The sequence below is a fragment of the Falco biarmicus genome, chromosome 3 (assembly GCF_023638135.1).
Source record: "Falco biarmicus isolate bFalBia1 chromosome 3, bFalBia1.pri, whole genome shotgun sequence".
In the NCBI taxonomy this organism is placed as follows: Eukaryota; Metazoa; Chordata; class Aves; order Falconiformes; family Falconidae; genus Falco; species Falco biarmicus.
The window spans coordinates 32858909-32880623 of record NC_079290.1 but is presented as its reverse complement, the minus strand read 5'-3'; the positions used below and the strand labels follow the sequence as shown (position 1 = coordinate 32880623).

General features: G+C 44.4%; 1 protein-coding gene across 3 annotated transcripts in view; it reads left to right on the top strand.

Annotated features, from left to right (window-relative positions):
• Positions 1-3773: 3773 nt before the first annotated feature.
• NECAB1 (N-terminal EF-hand calcium binding protein 1) overlaps positions 3774-21715 on the top strand; it is a 66626-nt gene continuing 48684 nt past the window's right edge. For 2 of the 3 annotated variants that reach the window (XM_056333455.1, XM_056333454.1), the window contains exons 1-3: positions 3774-3883; positions 8427-8451; positions 20569-20677. In XM_056333455.1, the coding sequence (XP_056189430.1) occupies positions 3842-3883; positions 8427-8451; positions 20569-20677 (176 nt within the window). In that variant the 5' untranslated portion in view covers positions 3774-3841. Of the gene's footprint in view, positions 3884-8426; positions 8452-20568; positions 20678-21715 lie in introns of those variants that run through there. The other variant, XM_056333456.1, reaches the window with a different exon arrangement.

The following is a 21715-nucleotide window of genomic DNA, read 5'->3' as shown; positions in this document are numbered from 1 at the left end:
TTCCAATGCACCACTGTGCACTACTGACGCAGAACTATTCCATCTTTGCTACGTTTATCTTTATAATGACACTTTTCTATCCTGGGAGTATTATGTGTCCCCTACAGATAGGAAGGGGGCCAGTAAAGAGAGACCGAAGTTCATAGCTGCTGGTCTAAAGACTGCCTTTAGATGCTGGGAGATCCCAGGCTTGGCATTTCCCACTGGCTGGGAAGAGTCTGTCAAAGGCATCAAATTATTAAGAAAAGTTAAGCTTGGGAATCTACATGAAAACTGAGTTGAACGAGCAGGTCTCCAACGATCTTCCCGAACATTTCTAGGAAGAACGTGCAAATAAATAGAACAAAATAATGTTCTAGTGCAAGCTGTGTGGTTTCCTCCTGCAGGAGCTCTTACCAACATGAAAGCCAGCATCTCCCTGAATTCCTCTTGCGTAATTATGGCTTCACATTACATTTGTTTTCCTGATGATTTAGGAATGAGCTCCAATACACACAGACTGCATCCGATTTCACTTGCTGAGGTACATCCCACATCCCAGTTGTCTATACTGGATTGCCATTGGAACGTGATGTGGCTCCAGTCCGGTTTGGGTTTCTTTTCCACCAAAGGGTGGGTATGGGAGCAGAGGAGAAGGGCCAGAAGGGTATGGACGTAGGCTCAGGTCTTGCTCCAGTAGGTGTCAGGATGCAGGTAAAGTGCACTCCTGGAGCTGAGGACTTTGAGGTAATTTTCATCTGATGAACTAGATGTAGGTAGCCACACACTCCCTGTAGAGGTAGTTGACCCAATGTTTTTCCAGGCACACCATCACTCCTTTGGGAATTGAATACATCTATCCTTGCTGTCACTGGCACAGATACCGTATGGAAGGGCACTTTTCCACCTTCACAATCCTATTTATGGAAACATGGAGTTGTAAAGATACTGGCTGTTCACTTGGGTCAGATTAGCCCACGTGCACGACACAAGGTGATGGAAAAGAAAGGTGGCTTCTAGCATCCCCTGTTACTGCTCATATAACAAGCCATGGCCACACGCATACTAACTCTGAAATTTCTCTGTTTTTACAGCTGATGATCAAGAAAAGCCATGCGGGAGCTGTCACAGGGGGCAGCATTTGAGAACTCAAACCAGAGGCTCATTTAGCCTACAGAGCACCAGACCAGGTGGTCAAACCATGACAAAACATGTTTTGAGAGCTGACGGGAGACATCATATTATGCTAACTCAACTCTTTAGGTAAGTACCAATCAACTTCTGCAGTCAAAAAAGGACCATAAAGCAGATCCATTTCCTTAGCCAAGGGCAAATAGTACTTTTCACTGCAGACCTGTGGGGTACCCGAGCGTGCAAGCTGTTCCGTTGCTGGCAAGGTTGTATTTTGATGTAAGCATTACATAGTGTTTTTCTTGTCATTTAGAGATAACACACATAGCTGACCATCGTGGATTGATTTAGAAACTTGATCAGACAATCAGGCAGCTTGCATTTCCTCAGTAAAAAGGAAGGTTTGCTGTCTATCTGTCCAGCATCACTGGCTCTTGTTGCACAGCCCACTGCATGATGAGTGTAAGGTAGCTCTTGCTGCTAGTTTCCATTTCTATGTTTTTCCCAGATAAAAGGACAAAATCATTAAACACTGGCTGGCCATTTCGTTTCACATGAGCAAAGATGATGTCACAGTATGCTGGTTTCTAAATAAAAGTTTAATGATTTGACAATTGGCAAGAAAAAGAGCAGGCACTTTTAGGTTATATACTCGTACACACAAGAAACAACTTTATTTCTCGTAATAGATGATGAGCAGCATGGGTCTGTGGCTGCCAAAGCGAGCGTACCCCTGAGTGCTGACCTCTGCTAACCTCACCTGGCTATTTCACAAAGCCATCATCATCAAGGCAGCAAGTACCATACCTGTACTCCCACATCACGGGGAACCATGCGGCCGCATTTCCCTCTCCCCTGTCTCACAGCCTCTTGCTCAGAGATGGAGGGAAATCATTAGGAAGCTGGTAAAATTCAGAGCTTTCATCCTGCTTATGTTGTTAAAATTGAAATACTACTTCAGATAATTTTGAAGTGGTATAAAAAATTATTACCAGTAAGTTACTCATATACCCTACCCACAGATTTGCTTGCTCACCTGAACCTGAAAACTAAAGTCTCTGAAAATGGCTACCTAAACAGTACTTTCATGTTCCCATGTTAATGCCAAGGTAATTTGCAAATAATCTTTTTAATACTGTAAATAATGCTTCCTAATATAGTAAAAGGCCTATGAGTTGGTTTTGCTTCTTAAGTTTTAATTTTTGCCCTAAAAATGTCGGGATTATGCAATCTTTTTCTTGCTGTTTTTAAGGAACATTTCTCTAGACAAACTTTAAATATTCGCAGCGAATGTTAAGATCAAAGGGGAAAGATACCAGTCCTTCAACAAAAGTCTTTTCACTCCAAGATAGTAATTAACCAATAAAGTTAAACATGTAAATTATTATCGTTGTTGTTGTTGTAACAGTTAACAAAACCAAGTCCTACAGCCTAAAGAAGCTTTTCCTCGTCTCCACTCACCCTCCTGGCTCTTAAGACAACCTTTGGACTTTTTTTTCTTTTTTTTCTCTGGAAAGAAATAGATCCCCATACTTCCATCATAACAATCAGATTAAATAAAAGCCTTTCAGTATTACTAAAAAGCAAAAATAGCCTGAGATCATTTTTCCATCTCTTTTTCAAGCCATCTTTAGGAAGTGAGATAAAAATTTGTCATCCTGTGAAATGCCTAGTCTTTCCTGTTGGTGCTTTCTTCCCTCTCCCAGGTCTTCTCTTGAAATCAGGAAAGGGAGGTGGAAGAACTAGGAGCACCCATGGACAGCAAGTCACACCACAGCTGAGGCTTTTTATACAGGAAGGTGTGTTACCGTAAAAACTTCACTCTAACATTTATTATGGAGCATAATATCATCTATAATAATATATAATAATCTAATATATAATGTATAGTGTATAGTGTATAATATTAGGGTAATATATGATGCAATGGCATCCACTGGTGGTGTGTGGTGGGAGAACCAAGACAAAGCCCCATTACGTGATGTCCACATAAAAACCTCTCCGCACGTGTCTGAGATAACATGGGGGGATGTCCTCAGCACTGCTCTCTGCCGCGCCTCAGCACCCTCCTCCTCGCCTGGCCTCACCTGCAGAGCCTGCTCCTGCCCCATCCCTCAGCTCCCTACTCCCACCCCTCCACAACCACCAGCACTCCCAAGCCCCCCAAGCTTTTTGGCCAGGCCACTCTGAGGGGCATGCTGTACTCAAGGGCCTTACTTTCAAGCTCGAGCGCTTCTGCAGAGCGCAGCTTATCGTGGCGTCAGCACCAGCCGCGTGCAAGCACAGTTTTGCTCCCCCATCCCCGTCCTCCCCCATCACCCCCCGCAGCGCGGAGACTTCGCGGGACGTTCAGCCTGGGGTCCTGTGGCTCCAGAAAGATGTCCCCCAAGTGACTGCGCTGCAGGGGCAGGCGGCAGAAACAGATGAACGCTTGACCCGCCAGGCTGCAAGAGCCGAGTGTCTCTCATGGACAGAAAGCAGGTGCAGCCACGGACACACTCTGAAGATGCAGCAAGGTGGCTGCAGGGCAGCAGGGGCAACCGGCCCCGTGCCCTCAGGGGCGCGCAGCGCCCAGCGCTCCCCCCCGGCCGCAGTCGGGGCGCTGCCCGAGCAGCAGGCGAGGCGGGGCGAGCGGCTCGGCCCCCGGGGGCGGGGGGCGGTCCGACCCCCCGGCCCCGCCGCCGCCCCCCGGCTGCGCTGCCGCTGCGGGCGCTGGCGCGGCGGCGGGCGGATGGCGGCGGAGCTGGGAGCGGGGCTGCGCATCTTCCGCGATGTGAGTACGCGGCGCCCTTGGTACGACCCCCTCCCTCCAGCACAGGCAGCAACTGCAAGCCGGGGGGAGGGGGGTGGGGGTGGGGGCGTCTTTTTTTTATGTTTTGCCTTTTTTCCTTGTCTCTCCGCTGCTTTTTTTTTTTTTTCCTTTGCCTCCCCCCCCCCCCCCCCCCCCCCCCCCCTTTTTTTTTCTTCTGGAGCCACGATTACCTCCGTGGGGTGTAAGGGGGTGTAAGCCCCGCGAGACTGTGGGTCTTTCCCCTTTCCTTTTCATTTCCCTTTCCCTGTTCCCTTCCCCCTTCCTTTTTTTTTTTTTTTTTCCCCCAAAAAATGTTTTTACCATTTAAAATGTTAATGAGGGGAATGAGTTTGCTTCTGATGGCATGCATGCATGAGGAGAGCAGGTTAGCAGTTGGGGGTGGTTAGGAGAGGTGCTGGGTGAAAACACTGTTTGGATTTTTATTACTTTTAACTTTTTTCCGGGCTTTTCACTGAAGAGTTTCTCACCCTGCAAAAGTTTTTTCCCAAACTGTGCAGGCTCCCTCCCATCCCATTAGACCCTGACGGCTTTGAGGTTCCCAGGGTTGATGTGCAGAGCAACCCTGAGACCCTCTGCCCTTTGAGATAGAGGCCAGCGAGGTGCTGCCCTGTGCACCCAGCCGGCCTGCCCTTCAGGGATGCTGTGCTAGAGCATCACCAAGGTCTCAGCATCTCACAACATGCAGCTGGGAAGATTTTTGTCTAAATTTGCCCAGTACAGAGTGTTTCTTTGGCCCATGGCAAGTCCTGATGAAAGGCAGGCTCCCACCCAAAGATGTCCAAAGTATCCCCTGTCCTTGGTGAGACCTACGAAACTTTAGACCAATTCTGCTCCCAACTCTGATCTACTTCAGGCCAAATACTGGGGTTAGTCCACAGTATCAGCTGGAAATGACATGTTCTGTATTAAAGGATCCTTCATCTAGATGTTTCCTTGTATGTGCCCAGATTAACTTCCCTAACCTTTTCCTCAAATGATTTCAAGCAGCCCTCATCCACTTCTCTCCTGATTTCTCTAGCCTCCATGAGAAATCATTTAAATTAGACTCTTTGTTTACTTTTATTATTATTGTTCAAGTGTGTAATGCAAGTGCGGCTTTTTTGTCTTGTAAATACCACTTGTAAGAGAAACAGGACAATTACAGGCACACGTCACAAAGACAGGAGAGAAACCTAAGTTGCTAGGAAAGAGTTAAAAAACATGGAATGGAGCCAACTCTCCAGTTCAGCTCAGCACACTGGGTTGGGAAACTGTACATGGTCAGAATATCTGATAAACTGAAAACATTTAATTTCACCCAAAGGTTTAAAAAAAAAAAAAAAAAAAGGAAAAGAAAATCAAATGAAAATCTCTTGTTTAATTTTCAGCAATTTCTTAAACCAGTGTCAGGTTCATATTTATAGAAAAGCAGGTGCCTTTCGCAAAACTGGTGAAGAGGAGGGAGGGGGCTGCTGCCGTACTTCTGCACTTACATCTGGAGGAAAACCTTAAATTCAAACCTAGTCTCTGCCTGCTTCAAAGCAGGGACAGGACCCGGGGGGCCCTTCCTGTGAGAGTACACCCATGTCATAGGTATTTGGGGGTGTGCAGCCCTGTGATTACCACTCAGTGAAGCACCTCCACCTGCATGCACACTTAACTGTAGATTAGACCAGGCAGCAAGAGACAGGCGATAAGGCTGCACAGAAAGGGCAGGTGGTGAGGTCCTGGTCCCACTGGGGGACAGGCAGAGACCTGATTTCTCCTGCAACCTCCTCCCTAGTTTTGTATCAAAGTCCCTATCAGGTGTCCAAAGAACATTAACATTTCCTTAAGGGTTGGTGCTTTAAAAAAATTATTTAAAATTAATTATCCCACACTTTTAAGTAATAATTAATAAAGACATAAAATTCATTAATTAATTTATTAATTAAAAAAAGGAAAAATTACTTACGCAGAAACTTCTGCCACCCTTGACCCATATTTGTGGGGCATTTCTAGTTGATTGAAACTCCGTTGCTGCAGCTGTCCTAGTCCTGTACATCCATAAGCCAAGCGTGAGAACCTAGCGCTCTTGCTCACAGAGAAGTCTTGAACAGGTGTGGGCTGCGTCACCTGGTGTGGCTGTAACACCTGTGTGGCTCTGCTTGGGCCCTTGCTACTTGCGGCCCAAGTCACTAGTTAATATAATATAATACAACATCTGTTAATATTGCTTGGGTTCACGCCGGGCGTATTTATCCCTTTGCTGAAGGACGTCTTGCTCTTTCCCATCAGACGTGCTTGTGCAGCGTGCCCGCAGCAGTCAGCTCAGCCCAGGCACCTGCAAGGTGAGCAGTGGGGTTTCAGCACTGGCCCCTTTGGTGTGCATCTACCTGGGGGCACCCACCGTTCCCTTTTATCAGGTGTAACTGGGCAGAAGAAAGCCATTAGATCTCAGAGCACTGTGTTTCTCCACCCTCCCCAGATTTCACAAATCTCTCCACTTCCAGCTGAAAATCTGCAAAACTTTGCGGCACGCTGGCTTTGCTATCTGTTAACACGTAGTTACTAACTGCAGAGCAGGACCAAGTCCTACGGGCAGCACGGTGCTTGACAAGCAGGCTGATTTTTTCCTTCAGGTGACACAAAAAGGAAACGAGGCTGCTTGCCAGTGAGATAGGAGAAAGATGAACATTTCCCCAAAAATTCCAGCCAAACCTGCCAGGAATCTAGGACTGTATTCTACCTGTTAGGGATTGTAGAAAAAGTTTTCATTTTGTTCTACTAATGCCTTTAATGATCTTTCCTTTGCTCTGCATTTAGTCTTTAGTTCTCATTAGGAGAAAATTTCCAGTTTAAGAGTATAAATTTTAAACACCTAAATAGTCCAACCCTCATACTGAAAATTGAGTTGCAAATGTAATTTATTTGGATGCATAGGGAGCAAAGATGTCATCTTGACTGAGTTTATTTCATACTCTGTGCTGTGAACTTGGTCCAATGCAAAGTTCAGCTTAGAGACCATCGGTGAAGTCCTGGATGTGGGTCACAATTCCGTTAGTTCCTCGCCAACCCCACCCTACAGAGTACAGTCACAAAGATGCTCTGACAGAGCTTGGTACCTGGATCCTTGGATTTCTCATTTGGTTTCACCTCTAGGAGCAGAGCAGTTATGGCATGTGCTTGAGAAGCTGTTTAAATACTCATTTCCATTGCCATCAGCTCTCAAAAATATATGCCCATTTTGAAGCTCTTTACTGATATTCATAGCAGCAATAGAAAATACATTCTGAAGATTTGCTTCCTTCCCTTGCCAAAATTTGTTATAGCGCTGCCTGGATGACTCCCCATTGCGGTTCAGGCTGAAGGAGCAATGGGGACTACATATGGCAACATAGTAGGATGACAACGGATGGCAATTGCACATATCTGAAGTGTCACGTGGTGACCCATGCCACAGCAGAACCACCTCATCTGGAGAGTAGGGAGCAAAGAAACTGGAGGAGACCCCCTCTGTCACTTTCATTCCCTATCCCTGACCCCTTCTCCAAAGTGTGGAATAACGTGGTGGTACCAGCGGTGGGACTCCAGCAGGGACAGATGGGCACGCTGGCATGTCACCAGCAGTCAGAGAGGGCCAGTGCACCTGCATACAGTCCTGGATGGGTTGGTGCTGTGTCCCCTCACTGATAGTAGGGCTGTGCCTGAAAGGCTCTGCCATGTCTCCTTGTAGGATGCATCTCCCAGTATTGTCTTCTCAGACTTTGCGCAGTGAGTTGCAGACTATTGCCTACATATTTAAATAGCTTCTCCAGCAGGTGCCATTTACATTGGTGAGAAAAGGCAGACCTGCACACCGTGAGGGTAAGCTGGGGTCACACACAGTTTTTGTGGCAGAAGTATTGCAGGGAAGGATCTGCAGCAGGCACTCTTGTGCTGCCCTTGCCTTCCCAGCTTATAAACCTCTATGCTTTCCTTCTCCCCTTTCTTCTGTATCAGGTTTCTACTTGCTGGCAGAGCAGTCCTCAGATTTGCTCCCACACATCTGATCTGGCTGCCTCCCACGCCTAGTCTGATCCCTTCATGCCACCCAGCTCCTCACCTGACTTATCCCTTTGCTTCTTCCACCCACACAAACCCTGAGTCTTTCTCACCATCTCAGATGCTCAGCACATCCTCCCAGCTATCATCCTTGCTCTGTTTCTTTAAACCACTTCTCTCAACCCTGAATCCAGTATCGTGGTACCATATGGTATCAGGTTTTGTGCCCAAATATCATCCTTAAAAGCCATGCACAAACTAGAAAATAAAGATGGCTCTTGTTATGGTCTTGTTTTTCAGTGCATATGGTACAAGAGGAGTTAAAGAAAGCAATACTATGATGGAAGGATGGAGACACACTAAGGGCTTTTCAGTTTTATGTAGCCCTGTGAAAATATCATGCAGAGCTCAAACTATAAATGCCCACTAAATATAGCATTGTGTGTGATTAACTCATGAAAAAAAAAAAAAGTGATACTGTTCTCTTTCTCTTTTTGTTTAGATATTAAGAAGAGCAGACAAGAATGGTAAGACCAGCCACATGTCTTTCCCCCTCCCCTTGGAAAAAAAATCCATCATTGATTCAGCATTTTAAGTCATGCTTTTAACATCTTAACAGGAAAACCAACCATCCCTCATGTCATTTTATGTTTTCTACAGGTTCAATGCAATGTATTTTGTTGTGCAGTGATCCTTTCTATGGGTTCTTTAAGGGCAGGTCTTGTGGTTTCACAATTTGGCGTGTGTGCTTGATTTGCACTTTGGGTGCATGTAGCTGTTTTCTTAATGACACTGTGTTCACAAGAAGGTTTGAAATACTTGTTAGTATTAGCTTCATCTTATTACATTTTTAAAACACCATAAGCTATATCTAGCAATCAGATTTGTTCCCTACATTTTGCAGTTATATATTTGTTCGGCACGTCAGTAGGAAGAATAAAGTCTTGAATTCAACTCACGTATTTATAACACAAAAGTCATGAGTTCTTTATTATGTTCTTAATCGAAAGTTTTGCCCTCATGCTACTAAGTGATTTTCCTTCCCTGTCTATTTTTTCCCTTTTTTGAATTCAGTAAATTGGAGCATAATACTGTAGGCTTCACAAGTGCTCCCTTTGGCCACAGCAGGGGAAGGTCCTTGCTATAAGGACTACAAATGTAACCACTGGATTTTTTTGCTGATATACATAGTCATGGTCTTTAACCTGACTTGAACTCCTTTTCCCCTCTCAGAATTGCTGCACAATTCTGGACAAGTTACGTTGTTGGTTTTGTGCCACATACCCTAGCAGAGAAAAGAAGCCACTACCATGTCCCTGTATCAACAGAGTGTGAGATTCTGTATGTTTGAGACTATAAAGAGCTTCTGTAGCTCTGCAGTTACCATAATAGTATTTATACTGAACTCAGATAACCAATTAGATCTTACAGGATGAGAAGGAAACATAAGCTTGCAATTATTTAGCACTGTAATACCAAAGTACTGGATGAAGGGAGATGCAAATTCTTGCGGAAGCATGGGCCAGACTTTGGTCTTTTCCTGCAAGCACTGAACAGTGTCAAACCCACAGCTCAGACAGGTTTAGCCCTGACAAGTAATTCCCAGGCCTCAGAAAACAGGTATTGTGTGGGTTTGGTAAAGTGTACTCTCAGGTGTCTGAAGGCAGAGGAATACCATTGAGAAAATCAGAGAGAATAACTTTCAAGGAAGAACTCTTGGACAGTAAGGGGCCAACTGTGCCTGTTGAGCAACCATTTACTGTTGCTGAGAGGGCAGTCCCACCCCCACAGCCCACCTCTGGTTGTTACTCCAGCCCCAACTCATGCAGCAGCCGGCACTTCCCACAACACCACAGCAGGCTCCTTTAGAGCTCAGAAGCCACAAAATCCATCACTGTAAGAGTTTTTTGGTAGTGTTTTTGTTACCTCCCTCAGTCAGCTTGCCCGTGGCTTGCAAGGGCAATGATGGTGCAAGTTGAATACTAAGGTGAGGGCTGGGGTGGGGAGAAGAAGGACCTTTCCCTTCACCAGTGCCTTTCCAGCTTAGCTACATACCAACCACAGCCAAGCTCGGCTGGCATCCTCCACAGACCTCTTTGTGGTGTTTGCAATAGATGTTTATGTGTCTACCCTGAAGACTGATGAGAGTCAGAGCGCATGGCACAGAGCAGCAGTCGTCACCCCCCCTGAAATCACAAAGAGCCCCTGCAGCTCCGTGTCCCTGCTCTGGACTTTGAGCTTATGCTCTGTCCCAGTCCTGATGGATCCTACAACACTTTGGTGGTCAGGAGGACTTACAGTGCTCATTGGGGTTACCCCGCAGCTTATTATTTATGTGTTGCTATTAAAAAACAGGAAACAGCTCACATGATCAGTGACAAACTTGCTTGGTCCAGAACAACATGAAACCACATCAGCCCCAGAGGCTTTGGTCACTGGCATTCCTACCTGTATATGGATGCTTTACAACTTATTATTGGGACAGCAGTGGCTAAGTTCAGTCACTTTAGTTCTATTAATTTAAGTCCATGCACTTGAAATGGTTTCAGCTCTTACGTGCTTAACTTTGTTTGCTCAACCATCATTTGCCCTTCGGACTTCTAATCTAGCACTGCACAGGCTCATGCTGTATTAATAGGGAGGAGATGATTTGTTTTAAGGCTGGGAAGTTAAGTACCTTCTCAGAAAGGTTACTGGATATGCGAGCACGTTTACACTGTTGTTAACACAGATTATTAGCTTTTGTTAATGACAAGGATACTTACACTTCCAGTGTCACCCTTCTGTGCTACAGGAAACCAAGTATTAGCTCTACAGTAACAAATACTGTGTTACTGTCCATGACACAGCCCTGGTAAGTTCTCTCATATGCTTTTAATAGGACCCTCTCAGAGCTGCCATATTCCTTCTGTCTGTGAGACTGAAATACCTCCGAGAAATTTATCATCACAAACCTTACTAGATACTTGCCTGTCAGCAAGAAAAAAACCCATCCAAAACAGTGGATCAAGCTGATAAATAGGAATATTACAGGAGACAGTGTTCTTGCTATGAATTTAGGAACTGTGGAACTTCAGGTTAGCCATCCACAACCAGGAAAGGCGGTTGTTCTTGCAAAGACAATATAAAGTAAGAGATCAAGAGAGCCAAGAAATCCTGCTGAATTGCTGTTAAGTCAAAAATACTACAGTGGTTTCTGACAGCTGGGTTTAATTGATAAAGTCCTTTATGAAACAGTTATTCCCCTGTTTGAAAGAAGCTATACAAATATTGTTTCTTTTAGGGTGGTGGCTTCTTTCATTGCCAGCCTAGGTACATATATCATTCTGTTTCTTCCCATTTCTTCAAATACTTGCTGTACACTGCTTCCACAAGAGGATCAGATTCATAAACTCTTACCTGTAGTTCTTATTTCATGGCTGAGCAGCTCTGCTCTGTATGGAGCAGATCCATACTCCTCCCTTAACTGAAAAGGTCATGTGGTTTTCTTAGAGGGAAAACAGGGCAGCAAGGGAAAGAATATTGCATTACTAAGAAATATATGGTTCTTAATATTGTCAAAAGCAACAGAAAACCCTGAGGGGAGAAAAAGCAATTTCATAAAGGTGAGACGTTGCACGTTGACCTTTTGGAAAGGAGAAGTTCCAGGTTTGCATATCAAAATGAAATTTTGGTCAGGTTTACTTTGCAAAACTCCATGCATTTGAAGGAAAGCATGTGGATTGCACACAGAACTAATTTGGAAAAATTCCAGCTAAAGGGAAAGTTCTTCCATTTATTTCATTCCTTTTGCTATTTAAAACAAACTTAAACTCATTAAATTCCTCTCAAAAAGTAAAATCTTGTCCCTAGCCTGTAAGGGAGGGAGTAAAGAAATATGAGAAACTAGAACTGCCAAACGTAGTCCTTCCTAATAAAAAAAAAATAATTTATCTCCCTCATCTCACAGGCAACCACAGTTGCCCCACATGTGTGACTGCAGCACCTGTATGCTCTTGTCTGTGGTGGTGTTTCTGTTCTGGTATGCTAAGAGGGACATGAGGCACCTCATTAGCCTTGCAGTGATTTGCAATCAAGTGAAATGGTATCAGCTGTTGGTAAAGGTCAGCCAGGGGCCTCTCCCGACCATGCAGCTTTGAGATACGCCCTGCTGGTATCACCTCATGCTGTTATTCCCTCCTGTTAGCACAGGAATAGAAATTCAAATATAGACTATGTTGCAGAAATCCAGTCACAAACAGTCCGATGGTCAAAATGGAGAATATAAAAGGTAATAATCTACTGAGAACGCAACTCTTGGTCATGCAAGATTAACAGTCTTCCTTCAGCTGAGGGAAGTTGAAGCATCGACTCTGATGGTTCAACACTGACCAGAGGTAAGGAGTACCACAGAATAACGGGAGAGCAGAGCCCTGCCTTTGCCTGCGTCAAGGTGGGGATCATTTCTGTTCACACCCTCCTGGGGGAGAAGGGGGCTGCTCTTTGCTTTTAGCAGAGTCTTTCTGCTTTATCGTCTCCTGCTTTTTTTTGTTGAGGGGAGCCTGGCTGCCGCAGATCTGTTCTCTTCTAACAGTGGAAAGAAATAACTCTGCGCCCAGTGGTGGGGCTGTGGGCTTACCTGGCTGTGGGCTGTGGAGTGTATGCGCCAGCACAACAGCCACCCTTTAAGGCCATGAGCCTCTTATCCTGCTCTGGGAACCTGGTGTTTAAAACTCCCTTTAACACTTTTCCGTGTGAAAACAGCCATCCAGTCAAACCTGGAGGGAGTGACCCCCAGCCATGTCCTTCAGAAGGAGGACCTCGTAGCTGTCTCTCTCCTCCACAAGTTTAGAACTGGTGTTTGATTATGGCCTTGTTGCAGACCTCCAGCTGCCACTCCCTACTCTCAGATCAGCTCCAAGCAGGAGCCCCAAAAAGGGCAGCTCTAAGATGACAGGTTTAGAAAAGATGGTTTGTGTAGAGATGCTGTTATTGACTTGCAAATAAAAGCCAGCTGTTAATGAGAAAGCATTGAGTATAAGCTATATCTCAAACATCCTTAAAGCTCATAAGAGGACGGTATTTGAAAACATAGTAAGTAATATCTGCTAGAGAAGCAGAGACTTTCCAGAAAAACAAGCCTTAACCGTGAGGAACACAGTAAACAAACAGTATGCTGCAGGCAGTCAGGAATGACTGCAACCAAATGAGGGGAAATTTAAAAACTGATTAAACAAAAGAAAACTAAAACTCTAGAGATGGCTTAACCAGAATATCAAACACCCAGCACAGGTCAGCAACAAAATGTTATTAATGCCAGAACCAGCGCATTTATGTCTGATTTCATTTTTTCTCTGACATTTCAAACAAGCACTCATTGAAAGCTTCCCCCCCTCCCCCCCCGAAAATATATCTTTTATAATGTCATTGAACTAGAATCTGTAAAATTAAAAATACAGTCAGATGAGACTAATCTTGTTCTGTCATACATCTTCATTCAGCACCCCCAGATGTCCATACAGAGCAGGAACATCACACTTTCAAATGTAGTATTCTAAACCAGTATAAAATAGCACGATAATATACACACTACCAAAATTGTTGTTCATCACAGTGGTCTGGGAATTCCATCCCAGCTCTAAAACTATGCAAACATTAACCTGGCAAAACCCTGTGGGTCATAAATAAAAGATTCTTTATAAAAAAGCAAGTGCGGCAGTAGCATCCTATTGCTTCCACTGGTGTCAGTGACCAGAGAGATTGGTTCACAGAGTGTAAGTATTTGAGTTATCTGACAAGATGTCCACAGAACAACCACAAAGCCACTGAGCTGCACCTGTATGATGATCAAGGGCAAATCTTGTAACGCAAGAGTCAGTTTTGCAGAGACCAAATGTTTTCATATTCATTATTTATTGGCAGGACAAGCACTGACTTTGCAGGTGAGTCTTCTACCAGCTGCATCTGCTCGTGTCTCCAGGTGAGCTGTGGCAGGATGATAGCTGCCTCACTACAGCAATCCTCAGACAGTGACTTCTTAGTGGCTCTAGCTTGTATCTCAGAGTGCTAGTTTATGCCATTCCAGAGGACTGAGTGAATGCCTGTGAGAGGCAGGGGATGCACCTCAGGAAGGGGATCTCTTGAATCACCTCAACCTGAACTGTCAGAATTGGGCTGGAGGCTCTCTGAAGATTGTCACTTAGGGGATTAAACTGTTTCTTAAGGAAAATTTTAGAGTTGCACCAAAGCAAGGCATGCCGAGTTCCTGATTTCAGTATTTTTTCATCAGTCAGCATCTCCTAATCTGGGGCCACAGCATCCTGACATCTCATGAGGTCTTTGGCTAGCCCATGGACTGCCCACAGCCAGGCTGCTCGGTGGCAGCTCCAGCAGTGCATGGGCTCTTCCCTCCATGCACGTGGACCTGGTCAGATATGTCACAGTATAAGAGGGTGACCCACCTTTTGTGTGCCATTCCTTGAGGAAAAACAGCCATGTGCAGGAATCCCTCAGGGCAGCTCTATGCACCATGATACCCAGAAGGTATGAGCAGCCCATAGTAGCCACGTTTGAGCTATACATTTACTGGATGACTACAGACTATGTATTTTGGATGGGAGCCAGAGCACAGAAATTCTCTCAACTGCAGCATCACTGGTATGAGCTCCCAAATTATTCAGTCAGTACTGGTAAAATGGATGAGTAAGGCAAAGCCCATGTAGGACAGCCTCCAGGGACCCTTGCCATGCTACTGTTTGCTTCCTGACCACCTGGACAGACTGCAGACACCACCCTGGCTCCTGTTTCAAAGCCCCAGGCACTGCCTGGGTGGATTCCCCATCCCACCTCCCTGGGCTCTTCAGGTGCTGCAGGGCTGGAGTCTGTGCTCCAGATTCCAAACATTATTTCTGTAAAGAGAAAATGCCTACTTTAAATCTGAACCCTCTCCCTGTTAGCCTAGTCCCCTTGGGACCATTTGCTAAGCTTTTCCAGCATAACAGCTGGAATAATAGCTCAGAATAATTATTTCTGGTTAGATCAACACATAATACAGATCAGAGGCAATGAAAGCTTAGTGCATTTGCCCGGAATCTTTAAAGATTCAGCCTATATCTGTGCTTTTTTTTATGCAATCCCTTATGCCTAGACCCTAGTGGATATTACCAGCATACTCTTTGGCACACTGAAAATTATTATTTTGGCAGCTCTTCCTTGGTCTGATTCCAACCCATATGCCACTAATCAGGTGTTTTTCAACTTTTTCCGTATGTTTCGGTCCATCCATGCCTGTTGTCTTGTGTCCCCTCCCACTGCCTCATTCTCTCTGTATGTAGGGAAATACATTTCAGCACTCAAGTGCTCTGATCCAAACCTTTTACAGCAGGTATGGACTATCGGTTCCTTCTAAAAAGGCAAGTCACGCAGCAGGTCCCCAGGCGCAGGTGAGCTGGAGGGAGGACCCCCGTATATATTGCCTTCCCGCTGTGGTTGCTTCAGCCCTGCAGGGGACTGTGGCCCGAGTGAGGTGCTTTAAGGCTTTAAGTTCTTCAAAGCAGCCGTATTTCAAAAAGCTATAAAAGGGCTTTCACAACTCCCACGAGGGGTTTAGGGAGTCAGTTCCCATTGAGAGCTGTGAGGGCCTGGCTGGGGCTGTGGTTTTGGCCCTGGCCTTTCCCATGGCAGAAGGGACGGCTTCATTTTGAGCGCTGTCATTTCCTAGCCTCTGTTGTATGTTCCTGGAATGAGATACTTTCTGCCGCAGTGGATTTTGGTTTCACTTGTTATCTCTTCTCCCTCTGCTATTTTCTGCCCTACAAGGGCAAAGGGCTGTGCCTGTAGAGCCCCGGCCCTAAAGAACCGGACTGCCCTGGCAGGGCGCACGTCGCCAGCCTGGAGGCAGGCTGGGCACTGTCTGGTTGGGCAGGGACAGTGCCGTGGGCTCTGCTGTCCAAATCCCATCCTGCAGAGGTGAACCCCAGGATGAGCTTTAGCCCAGTGGGATTTTTCCCTCTGACTGCCATGAGCTCTTCCATGTGACTCCTCCAGTTGCTGTAAGCCCTAGGGCTGCCTTTCAGCCATATGAGCTTCATCTGATGTGGCTCCTGCTATGGAAACACTGCTTTGATAGTCCTCTGTGGAGCCCACAGGCGTGTCTAACTGCTAGGAAAGGCTCACAGTCCTAACAAGAAGCTGTTTTGTGGCCTTCCAGCATTTGGTGGCATCTCTGTGAGACATCCGGCTCCTCTGCATCACCATGACTTCCTTCAGTGCCTGTAGACTCATCATGTGCCATCGTCTTCAGGCACGTAGACTCCAAATATATATGTGGCCTTGCTCATTATTTGCTCAATATCTTCTCACTCACTGAAGTCATCTTTCAACTAAAAAGAGAGTATGGCTGTGACTTTCCTTTGTCACTTTTGCTGTTGTCTGTTAAAGTCATAAGCTATCCAGAATATGTCCTGGAGATGACTAGTGTTTCTGGAGCAGCCTGGGTGGGGGGTATCACTTGGGCCTATTTTACACCTAAAAACATCTGTGCAATAGAGAGGTGAATTTTACCTAAATAAATGTGAGAATGCAAATGTAACCCAAGGGAAGGCTCCCCTCAAACACCATGTAAATAGATTTCTAAACTTGCAAGTGCTACATGGGGAGATTACTTTTATTACTTGTATTTTTGTCTGCCATTCCAGAGAGTTTTGGCTCCAAGGAGGATGAGCACCTGTGCCTGTTTTTGAAGAAACCCTGCTTTTGAAAGACATTACAGAAATGTCTAGCAAGCAAGGCTTGCAGAACAGCTTCTTTGAGATAATGTTGCCAAGGCAAACACTGCTGAAGGTTGATTTGTCTGAGGAATGCATGGCTTCAGAGGAGTTTGTCTTTCATGAATCATCCATCTCCTGTTGCTTTGCCAGTGGCAAGGACTGAAGCATCTGTAGTAGAGGTTTCTGCTCAGCTGCTCTGAAGCACTTAAACCAGACAGTATTTATCTGGGTGCCCCGAGGGCAGCGAGGTGTGCCGTAGGGAGGCAGTGCTGAGGATACATAACACAGCCTTTAAAATAAAAGCTGTTCTTGACACTTGAAAAAAGACACCTGGCTAGGCAAATATGTCTTCAGTTAATCAGCACAAGGAGCACTTGTTAGGGATTGGGTTTGAGCTTCGTCTGAGCACTGAGGGAGCACAGGGGTGGCCTGGACCACTGGCAGCTGAGTCCCCTGCTGCACAAGCAAAACATTTACACTCATACAAAATCAGAGAAATGCCCTGGGGAATCAGAGCTTTTTTCAGTAAATGTAACTGTATGATGTCTGTAAGTAACCGAGTAAGTTCAAACCTCCTTGAGTTTTGCCAGCAACAAGCTCAGTGATGTGTCATTCAATGTCAATAACATTCAAAATGCTACTGAGAATAAATAGCAATGAAGCAAAGGCAATGTCTGCTCTTGGATGATAAAATTTAAAGAAAATAGCTAAAGTGCCCAGTCTGGCTGTTGGCAGATCATTGATTTTCTGGATTGATGTAAAGCCAGTGATCCTGAAGAACAGAGATATACAGATGTTTCAGGTTTTGTGTCACACTCAGACTGTTCTATGAGTGAACTCATACTATGTGTATCTCAGGAAAGTTGCCAAAAATCACTACTTTCTTGAGTATGTGTATAACCTGCATGTAAATACCCTTCCGAGCAAAGGCTAAAGCTGCAGCGGCAGTTTGGTTAAACAATGGATATTATCTGTATGAGCCAAAGGAAGCGTAGCTGTGAAAAGATGCTCGTTTCAGCACGCTTGCTGTTTGATATTCCGTCTCTGTAGCCAGTGCCAAACAGCAGATGTATTTAGATTTTCAATTAGGTAATCATGGCAGCTCTGTCAAAGAAAATTGCCTACCTTCAACACAGTATTCTGCCATCTTGGTTTTTAGCTCTTGTGGATCTCGACATTTTATTTTGATCGTAATGATGATTATCTCCAGCTACAATCTGTCTTTTCATATCAAACATTTCAATATGATTTTATTGAAGCAGACACTTAATTTGTACAATTTTGAAACTTCTTGAAGATTACATATTTGAAGCCATATATTTGAGTCAAAGAGATTATGAAATAATAGCAAATAAAAGAGTAAGAAAAGTTCTCAATTCTGATCTTCAAATTTGCATGCTGTAGTACAGCATGTAGTTACAGGATTCATACACTGACTTTACAATAGATTCTTCACCACTATGAAATTAGGCCACAATATGTTGTAGATTAGTCTGGTTCTTAGGACATCTTAATCTTACCCTGTACTGTTGTTTAGTGTCCTGTGAATGGCTCAGTATGCTACTAAGAGGCAGGTGAATTTAAACGTAGTGCTACCCAAAAGGCTATGAAGGCTTTGAAATATTCTTTATGCTTCATGCAAAGGGTCAATCAATTCAGATAAATTATTACTTAACTACTGTTTAACCATTTAGAGTTCTTCTAAGTAAAAGCAAAAGGTGGATCTTTGCCTTTTGTTTCCTGATTATCAGTCTTGCATATAAAACTTAACTGTGCTAGTCAATGAGGAACAAACTGCCCTAATTGTTTTAATTAAAAGGTGTGAATTTGCCTTGTCCTGACCCGTGCACTTCTTCTGAAGTCATGCCAGTACAGAAAATAAAATGGGGCCATTGTTTTTCAGGACAGAAGCAAATGTCAGCTGTTGCTGAAGGATCCCTAATGAAATCTTGTGGACTTCTGTGGGGTCAGCTTTCCAATTGCAAACTTCTTTCATTTTTTTAAACATCCTGCTGACAAGCATTGATTGGTTTCTTGCATCACCTCCTGTACAATGTCATTCAAAGCCCCATCCAGGCTCTAGGTAATTTCAGCATGCAGAATTGTTTTATGTATCATCCTTTAATTGATTCCTTTTCCTCAGCCTTGAATCATATACTCAGGAAAAATATTACCTGTGCTGCCTGTCATATGTTGTTTAAATAGTCATTGTGATATGATTAGAGGCCAGAGTTAAAAAAGGCTAATGCTCCTTGCACCCCAGATTCCTATTTTCCAAAACAGACAATAACCTAAGTCTGCCACTTCTGTCACTGCAGCCATGGCACATTTTATCCATTTTTGACATCACTAATTTAAAAAAATCCCAAAAACAACCATGGGAAATCTGCAGTATAGCACCTTCTCTGGGATTATCAGACGTGTAAGTGAGGTGAAATACAAGTGTGATCCCTCCTTCAATGAAATACTGTAGGAGTTATTTGAGTACGCCTTAGAAAGCATTGATGGTTGTGCAGTTTGATCTGACAAAAAGAGGGTAGACCCTCAATGTGCAGTGGTAACGTCCTGAAAATACCAGATGAACTGATCTGCTTGACACATCTCATCTCAAGAATTTTGCCTCATGTAGTCAAGGGCTTGCTATAATTAAAGCTAACTTAAGAAACATATGAAACAGACTCCACTAAATAACGTAGTAGGGATTGCAATAAGGACTTTCTCCTCTTGAATTAATGTACATCCCATTACTGTTCTTCTAAATATTATCATATGGTACTTCCCTTCCCTCTGAGTCTCATCAGTCCTGCAGACACTTCCTATCTACATGAACAGGTTATTGATGATAATCAGGACCCATGTGGTGATGATTGATTTTGTCCCAAAGAAATGAGAACAGCAGATACTTAGGAAATAAAGCCAACTGCTACTGTATATTAAATGGATGATTCAAACTCCATCTGAAAATCCATCTGAGGATTTTGACTGACCTCGGTTCTATGTCTAAACCAGTTTTCTCATTCCTATATTTTGGTGTAATCTCCAGATGAATTACATGCTGGCAAACAGAAATTTATTATTTTCTGTGCTGACCAGAAAATTAGCTGAAATTCTTTCCAATGGAAGAGGACAGAAAGCTGGCTTCCTATTCCATAGAAATCAAACTTCTCTTTAAATTTATTTCGTTAATTACATACCAAGCATAGAGCTTTTTGAGAAAGGTGCGTTTTATGAGGAGAGAGAGAATCAAAATGCTGCAGGCCAGTGCGTTGTATTGATTAGCATCCTTCCCTAGAGAGGAGAGTCGAGGTGAGATCCCTACTGCTATCGAATTGTGCACTTGAGTCTCAGTCTCCCATGTGGGAGGCAGGGAGCAGAGGAAAGAAAGAGGAGGAAAAGGAAAGGGAAATTGATAGCCCTAGGCAGCTGAAGAGATTTTAATTGAACATGTTCCTTCAGCAGCTGTTTGCTTTTGCATTTGCCTGGATTTGCTCTGTCCCACTCAGTCTCAGGTCACTGATCTTCTATGCAGAGGTGAGGACATGGCAGGGAGGAAGTAGGAGAAACACGGGGCAGTACAGGGAGAAGCCACAGTAAATGGGATCAGAGCAAAGACAGGACTGTATTCATGTGTTTGTCAGTAGGGACTTACCAAAACCAAACTATCTTTTCTTGAAAGATAAGAAAGAAGAATAACAGAGTTATCAGGCAAACTGAGAACTCTGATACAACAGTCAGTGCTTTTAGCATTATGTTCTTAATGTGTCTTGATCAAATATGTAAAGTTTCTACATCTAATCCAAAGAGCTAGTTTTTAATACTTTAGTCTTCTACTGCATGAAGTAAACAAGTAAAACTAGAAATGAAACTAAGGCACTTTCCACTTCTTCATTGTTTCAGATGATGGAAAACTGTCCTTTGATGAATTCAAAGCTTACTTTGCTGATGGAGTTCTGAGTGGAGAAGAACTGCATGAACTTTTTCACACCATTGATACACACAATACTGAGTAAGTGCCTCCTTGTTAAAATTACAGTGCTACTTTCTGTAGCTGAGAATGGAAAAAAGACATCAGGATGATTTTAGTAAGCAAGTCTAAGGAGAAAGCTGCTTCAGGAAAGCTAGGCTGTGTCACATGGGCTCTAAACTGTACAAGAGAAGTGTTTCTAAACGTTGTAGAAATACCTGCACGTTCCCATAAATGTGATTTAGGTACTGACAACACAGGGTGGAAACTGGATTCCTTCTGTGTTCCCCATCCATGATAATAAGGAAAAGGGTCTGTGGCCTTAAATACTGAGTTCCTCAATTCTTGATCCCACTTCTGTGATTCATTACATGAGGTGAATACTTGAACCAGATGCTGAGCAGGGTTAAAAATAAATGAAGCAATCATACGTAGTAAAGAGCAGAAAAAGCCATCCTGTCTGGTGCTGGCATGGTAATTGTGTTGGTGCTGTCACTTAGGTTGTTTGGATATCCCCATTACGGTCGGGCTTAACAAGGCCACAGGGAAATGAGCTAACAGGAACTTAATGAAGTTCAACAAGGTGCAGAGTCCTGCACCTGGGGAGGAACAACCCCATGCACCAATATGTCGTGGAGCACCCGGCTGGAAAGCAGCTTCACAGAAAAGGGCATGGGGTGGACAGCAAGCTGAACATGAGCTGACAGTGCGTCCTTGCAGCAAAGAAGGCAAATGGAATTCTGGGCTGCATTAGACAAGGTATTGTCAGCAGGTCAAGGGAGCTGGTCCTTCCCCTCTGTTCAGCACTGGTGAGGCCACATCTGGTGTGCTGTGTCCAGTTCTGGGCTCATCAGTACAAGAGAGGAATGACATGCTGGAAGGAGTGCAACGAAGGGCCACAAAGATGATTAAGGGACCTCACCCATGAGGAAAGGCTGAGAGAGCTGGGACTGTTTAGCCTGAAGAAGAGAAGGCTCAGGGGGACCTCACCAGTGTCTAGAAATACCTCAAGGGAGGGTGCAAAGAGGACAGAGCCAGGCTTTTTTCAGTGGTGCCCAGTGACAAGACCAGAGGCAGTGG